Source organism: Lactuca serriola, chromosome 6 (assembly GCF_051521515.1).
Source record: "Lactuca serriola cultivar US96UC23 chromosome 6, Lser_US96UC23_V15, whole genome shotgun sequence".
Lineage (NCBI taxonomy): Eukaryota > Viridiplantae > Streptophyta > Magnoliopsida > Asterales > Asteraceae > Lactuca > Lactuca serriola.
Window position 1 is genome coordinate 20,912,378 of NC_136413.1, and position 7,623 is coordinate 20,920,000.

General features: G+C 36.4%; 1 protein-coding gene across 1 annotated transcript in view; it reads left to right on the forward strand.

The window, feature by feature from the left end:
* The first annotated feature begins 7,361 nt into the window (after nt 1–7,361).
* The window catches only part of LOC145058987 (monothiol glutaredoxin-S4-like), a 627-nt gene continuing 365 nt past the window's right edge, over nt 7,362–7,623 (forward strand). Inside the window, exon 1 of the mRNA XM_079006855.1 lies at nt 7,362–7,623. This exon is cut by the window's right edge and continues 365 nt beyond it. Within this exon, the coding sequence (XP_078862981.1) occupies nt 7,443–7,623 (181 nt within the window). The 5' untranslated portion in view covers nt 7,362–7,442.

Sequence of the window (7,623 nt, forward strand, 5' to 3'; positions counted from 1 at the left end):
TTGTAAACCTAAACTTTTATGGATTTATTAAACTTCTTTTAATTATACACCTTAATTAATTAACAAAACCATAAGGGTGTGATTTGAACTTTTTCAAAACTATACTAGGGTTTTAGAATTTAACATTCCTAATTAAAATTTTAATCAACTTTTAAATTCCAAAACTTGAGGGCAAGTTTTGAAACATTTCAAACCATAAGGGTTTAGAATTTAAATATGCATCAAAATTAAACTATTTAATCAAAATTTAAATTCCAAAACTTGAGGGCAAGTTTTGAAACCTTTTTCAAAACATTAGGGTTTCAACTATTTAAATTTCAAAACAACAAAACTTTTGGGGTTCAAATTTAAACTATAAAACCTAAAGGGCCAAATATGAAACTTTTCATGACAACAAGGATCAAATAACAAATAATTCAAATTAACATTTAATTACATAATGATCCATATTTGATTTATTTAATGATTTCTTGCAAAACAATTTATCAATTTACTCAAAATAATTAATCAATTATCTTATAAGGAAACAATTATCTTATTAATTGATAAATATCTTCAATTAGATCAAAATTATAGTCAAATATATCATATAATCGGATTAATATTGATCTAACATGATAAGGTAACTATCCATAAGCAAAAACAGCAAGAAATCCCGAAGTACCCTCCTTCTGACGAGTTGACTCGTCGAGTCAGACTTGGACTCGTCGAGTCTGCATGGACTCGGCGAGTTCAGCCATGGACTCGGCGAGTCCAGCCTCCAGAATCCAAAAAATCGAATTTTCCAGTTATATCAAGCATCAATACAATAGAAACCAATCTAGGCTCTGATACCACTGATGGGTTTAGGTCATAAGACATCCTATGTGCTCATACAAACCCTAATGCTTGGATCTAGGTTTCTCTATTGTACATGCTTTGAATCCAAGACTATAAACCCTAATTCTAGCATGTGGAAATCAATATTGACATATAATTAGGTTTAAGATATTACCTTGACTGTTATGTAGCAATAACAATCCCAATTCCTCCTTTGAATTGACTTTGGAAGGCTTAGAGTCACAAGTGTCACTCCTCTAATGGCTCACAAACACCATAAGCAAGAGGATGAAGAGGAGAGAGGATGGAGGCTGCCCAAAACGTGTTCTAACCCTAGAAGGTTGCTTGTCCACGTTTTTGGGTCATAAGGGTCTTATATATAGTAAGGCTATTAGGGTTATCTAACAAGGAAACCCTAATTTGGTTGCTTAAGCCCTAAGCAACCCATTGAGCCCTTTTCTTAAAGCCTTGGACGACTTCATATGGGCTTCCCCATTAGAATTCGTCCACCTTATAATAAAAGGCAATCCATGGCCCAAATTGCAATTATCTTATAATTACAATTCCAGTCCCTTAAGTTTAATTAATCTCTTTTAGTTACAAAACTAATTACCAATTAATTATTGACTAATATTAATTAAACAATATGATTTCTCCTTTAATATATTATTCTCATAATATATTAATAAATCATATTTAATCCTTTCTCTCCATAATTCATCCTATCAAGTTGCTTTGGTGAAGGCAACCCAAAAGGACCATGCACCATCGGGTCAAGTACATACCAAAATAGTTATGGACTTAGACCCTAATCCAACACTATCAAGTCGAGTAAGACTCAAAGTCCTAGTACTGATGAAGAGATAGCTGACATGATTCGAATCGCATATCCTTTGGCTTGAGGACCAATGATGTAAGCAATAAGCATGATTAGTCAACTTCAGGGAAATCCTAACAAAGCCCATTGGATTGCAGTGAAGAATATTCTTAAGTAGCTGTGGAGAACAAAAGACATGTTCCTTGTTTTTGGCGATAGGGATACATTAAGAGTGACTGGTTACATTGGCACTACCTTTCAAACAGACCGAGACAACTTATGTTCATAGTCTGGTTGGGTGTTCTTATTAAATGGGGGAACGGTTACTTAGAAAAGTTCCAAGCAAGACACGGTGGCTATTTCCACCTATGAGTTAGAGTACATTGCAGCAAGTGAAGCATCGAAGGAAGCGAATTGGTTAAAGAACTTTATTGGAGATACTGGAGTTGTTCCAACGATTCAGGAACCAATGGAACAACTCTGTGATAATGAAGGTGTGATTGCATTTACAAAAGAATCAAAGGATCATGGCAGATCCAAACATATCGACATAAAGTACCATTATATTCAGCATCGGGTAGAAGAAGGACATCTTCTTGTGAAGAAAGTATCGTCAGAAGATAATGTTGCAGATCCTTTCACAAAAGATTTAAGCATATCCAAACACTACCAACATGCTAGGAGCATTAGCCTAAGAGACAACATTAGTTTTAGTAGTTAAGTGATGTTTTGAAACGTATAACAAAATAAATGTAATTGTTTTGGTGAATGAATAATAGAGAATTATTTATGAGTATCGTACTGCCTTATTCAATTATTTACTATTGTGTTTCTTTTTTTATGTTTATACTTCCTGAGTAATTTGAATTATTCTAAACCCACATTCGTTCATACTTTTGGATTTTGGTGGGAGTTGGGATACATATCTCCCTTTGGCTGAGTTTTCATATAACAACAGTTATCACGCCAGCATTGATCGACCTCCAATTGAGATGCTCTACGGGAAGAAGTGCAGGACCTCGATATGCTGGGGTGAGTTCGGTCAACGAGTCATGGGGAGTACTGAAGCGGTACTTAAGACTACCGAGTTGATTCAGCTGGTTTGGGGTGCTTCATACAATACATAGTCAGCAGAAGATCTATGCCAACAAGCCTTGATCAGATCTAGAGTTCCAGGTTGGGGATATGGTTCTCCTGAAAGTGTCACCATGGAAAGGTGTCATTCGATTCAGGAAGAGGGGCAATTTGGGCCCTAGATACATCGGTACTTTCATAGTTTTGGCCTGGGTAGGCCGGGTTGCTTATCGTTTTGATCTTCCCGAGGAGCTTAGTCAGATCCATATCATGTTTCACGTCTCTCAACTGCGAAAATGTTTGGTTGATGATTCCACGGTGGTTCTATTGGAGGATATTCAGGTGGATGATCGTCTGAATTATATTAAGAGACTGATTTCCGTCATCGACAAGAAGACAAAAACCTTGAGGAACAAGGTTATAGAGTTGGTAAAAGTGCAACGACAACACCGAAAGGGATTTGAGTGGACGTAGGAGCCGGAGGATGAGATAAGGAAGCACTACCCAGGCTTGTTTGCAACATCGGACTTCGAGGACGAAGTCTGATTCAAGTGGAGGATATTTCTAATGCCAATTTCCAGATATTTGCATTGTTGGCCTTGCTTTGTATCAACCGTGCATTTTGGTCCCAACCACCAGGCGTTGGGAATGGAATGCTAGGTGTTGGAACACCACGCATAAGTTTGTAGATGCCAGGTGTTCGCACGTAGAGGACAAACCCTAATTTTTAGGGTTTGCACCCTATTTAAAGGCCATTATAACCTCAAAACGTTTCTTATCTCCAACCTCTGTTCCCTATAGCCCTCATTTCGAGACCTTAAGTGTGTGTGAGTGTTTTGAAGCCTTGGAGTAACATTTTGGTATCATTTTAGTGTTCTTGGTGGATAAGGAAGATCTTTGGAGTGTTGGTGTTGCTCTCTTGCCTTTGGATTCGGACTCTTGGCATCTTGGAGCACCTTTTAGAGCTATAAAGTTCAGATCTTGATGACTTCTTTTTTAGATCTTGCTTAAGTATAATTTTATGTTCTTTTGGTCCCAAGAACTTGACTTTTGTGAGTTTGGAATGCTCCAGAGGTTTTGGCTGTCCTTTCAAGCATTTTGGAGGGTTTAGAATCATAAAAAAGCAAGTTTGGACCTTAATACTCTTCCATGCAAGAGTTTTGGAACTTTAGAGTGTGATTTAAGTTAGATTTTGGTGTTGGGCGCTTTATAGCCATGCAAAGTCATAAAGGTTGCAACTTTATGGCTTTAGACGTTCTTTTAGCATTGGATCTGAAGTTTGAACGATTAATCTTAAGCTATTAAGACCTTTGTTAAGGATTTAGGATTTTATGCTTACGCCAGGTGTTTGAGTTAGAACGTTGGGCGTTCGAATGACAGGCGTCATTGAGTGGACGCCAAGCGTTCTCTCAGAAGCCCATTGGATCGATTTTAGGCCTTGGGTCGTTTAGGGTTTTAGGCTTAGATTAGTCGGTTTCTGCGAGGAAAGGGGCAAAATTGACTTTTTCCCTTAATATGATGAAGGATGAGGGGACCATTGGTATGGAATGAAACGTTAGTTATTGATTGGAGTTGTTTTTGGATTATGTTTAGTGTGAGGAGTAGTGTTCGCAGCAGATCGAGTGTTGATTCAACTTATCTTCTGTTAGAGGTGAGTCTCCTCTCAGCATTTAGCAGGTCGAAGGCATCAATGCCGATCCACGATTTAATATGATTAGAAAGCTACTTGTCTGTGTGACTCTTGCATGTGTAGTATGTGATATGTATACCGGGTGGGTCTCAATGCCAGGCGGAGATTGATGAGTATATTGTATGCTATTTGTCTTAGTGATTCTTACATGAGCTTTATGTGTCTATATGTATACCGGGCGGGGCCTGATGAATGTGATAAGGCGGGGCCCATCTTATATTATTGACAGATCTATTCTAAGTGAGGCTCAATGTCGAGCGGTGCCCGATGGTTGTTGGGCATGGACAATTTTATGTTTGATATGTATGGCATGAGGCATTTTGGGGAACTCACTAAGCTTCACGCTTATGGTTTTCAGTTTATGTTTCAGGTACTTATGGATCGAAGGGGAAGGGATCTGGATGATCGCATCGTACACAACATGTTGTTCTGCATTTTGTGGTTTGATGTACTTGGATGATTATTGACATACTTTGATTTTATTTTATGGTTTTACAAACATATTTTGGATGATAGTTTTATTATCATTAAAATGAAATTTTGGGCCTTAATGTTTGGGATGTTACACCATCACATGCCAAGCAACATAATATTAAAATTACATGGACTTGCAATGTTTTCCAAACTATCCAGGTGGTTTTATGGATGTCTAATCTTCCTCCCTAAAAGAACTCATTACACATGCTTTTGAAGGCGTTTGATCACACCTATAGGGGCCTTGAATAGAAACAATAAGTAAGTACAAAGGAAGATAATGATAGCCTTACAAAGGTTTAATATATCAACAAAAGAAAAGTTAGAGTTACTTTTGGAATTTTTTTAATTGTGGGAAACTCAAGTTTCTAGTCATTTTTGCTCCAACCGGCACTCCAAGACAGGAAAGAGGGAGAGAAGCAACACCGTAATTTAGCCGACAAGTCATGGAGGAGATTTCATTATTATTTACGTCAAATCTCATTATCCTGTTCTTGGAAATATTGGCTTTGAGATCGGACGCTATATGGAAGCATCTAAGAATATGGATAAGGTTTAGGGCATTGACTTTCGACCATTCACTAAGGAAAATAGCCTAACCTACCTATTAAAAGATGGAGAGGTGCGATTCATTCGTGAAGAGGTTAAATCCTTTCTTCACCTCTCCTATAACATCCGCTCTACAGCCTTTCACTGCTATGATGCAAATGAACGATGATAAGGGATCACCTTGACATACTCCTATCTAAGACTTTATATTATTTAGTTCCATTGACAAGAATGACTACTTGTTGGCCAAGTCAACACATGATAAAATCTATAAGATTCATTCTCACAAATCCACATAAGTGTCATCATATTGTTCAAACATGGGCCAACTAATTTTTTCAAATTTTTTGTTAAAGTCAACTTTGAAGACAAGCATTTTGTTCTTTCTTTTCTTTGCTAAAGTAATAATTTCTTCAACCATGACGGAACTACCACGGATATTCCCTCCACATATGTCCTCGACAAAGCATTTTAGCTACGGCATGTTGTTGATGTGCCTCACTCGTGTAAACTTTGGGAGGTAAAAATCGACATGTCCTTGAAAGCTAAAAAAATTTCAAAATATATTTGAAACCCACCAACATCAACATGTTGGTGCATGATCATATATAGCAACCACATTGCATCGTCCCTAAAATCTAGATGGTTCATCGCTAATAACCAACTTTATTGTGGTGGGAATTTACAAGTTGCATTTCAATGTATCCCAAGGTTCGTAAATTTTGTCCACATGATTTTGCTTTTATTTCAATTTGTCTATGTTCATGTAACATAGAATGGCATCTTGTAAAAGAAATCCCCATTTGGATAACTCCAACTTTACTTATACCCTCGTGAAAATACATACCAAATGTTCCTTGTTGACATAATGGACCAGAAACCTTTATATTCCTTGTGAAGTCATATATCATATGGTTCACCGAGAACAAACATCATCAAGGGTGAATCTTTTTACTTTTGGTATTTAAAAGTAAACATTTGTAATTTAAAATTTAAACTTTATTTTTATGAAATGAAGAGGCGTATGAGAATCCATAAAAGTTGTAAAACCAAAAGTATATAGAGTTATCTGGAAAAAAAAAAAGCATAAACTCCACGTTACTAATTTTGTACAGAAATCAAGAAACTCTCAAAAGGGATCATTTTCTTTAGCAAAATGGTAGTTATGTAAATACTCGAGCTGAGTACAAGAATCGATTCACTTGTAATCCCAATCCACATTTTGCCAAGGCACCTTGTAAGCCATAATTCATCTGGATTTTTATTGTTCATCATGGATCGCTATATGCTACCAATGAAATGATAACAAAATAATAAAAGAAATTAATATATATATATATATATATATATATATATATATATATATATATATATATATATATATATATATATATATATATATATATATTTGGAACTGAAAGCAGACAGACATAGCATTACATGCAATAGATGTTACACCATCCGAAGGAAATGATCTTACGCTAGAGTTGTTAAGTCTTATATATCTTATTGTACATATCGTCCTATAAATTACCAAACATTAAGAATGAATAATAAAAGCATTTTTCTTATAATTTTTAAATCTCTCTATAGAAAAAGGAATTTTCTAGAAGGCAATTGTAATAATAAAAAACAAAAAAGCCATACTCGATCGGTAACATTAAATTTTGGTAAATGGTTTGACGTTCCACTCCTTGAAAACTGCTTGAAGAATAGAATCCGAAGCCGTACACATACACTTGTGCATATCGATATCCAAATCTGCTTCCGTAGAGGATATATTCGCAAATAGGCCAACTTCTGCCTGCGTACCACTGTCAACTTTTCAAAAAAACGAACTCTGGAACCTAATATCAACATCGATCTACACCACCCAAAAACATTCTCTTTTCTCCACAATTCATCCAGAGATATCCCTATATATAACTCCCCATGCTCATCCACAATTCATACAACAGACTAAAGGCAGTGATCATTTCAATCAGTAAAAATTATAACTTTTAGGTTCGTTCTACAGAGATGGATAGACTAAACAGAATCGTTTCGGAGAGGCCTGTGGTGATATTCAGCAAGAGTTCTTGCATCTTGTCCCACACAATCAAGTCTCTCTTCAATGATTTCGGTGTCAACCCAACAGTCTACGAGCTTGATGAGATAGCAAGAGGCCGAGAAATTGAGCAGGCATTGTCTGGGTTCGGAT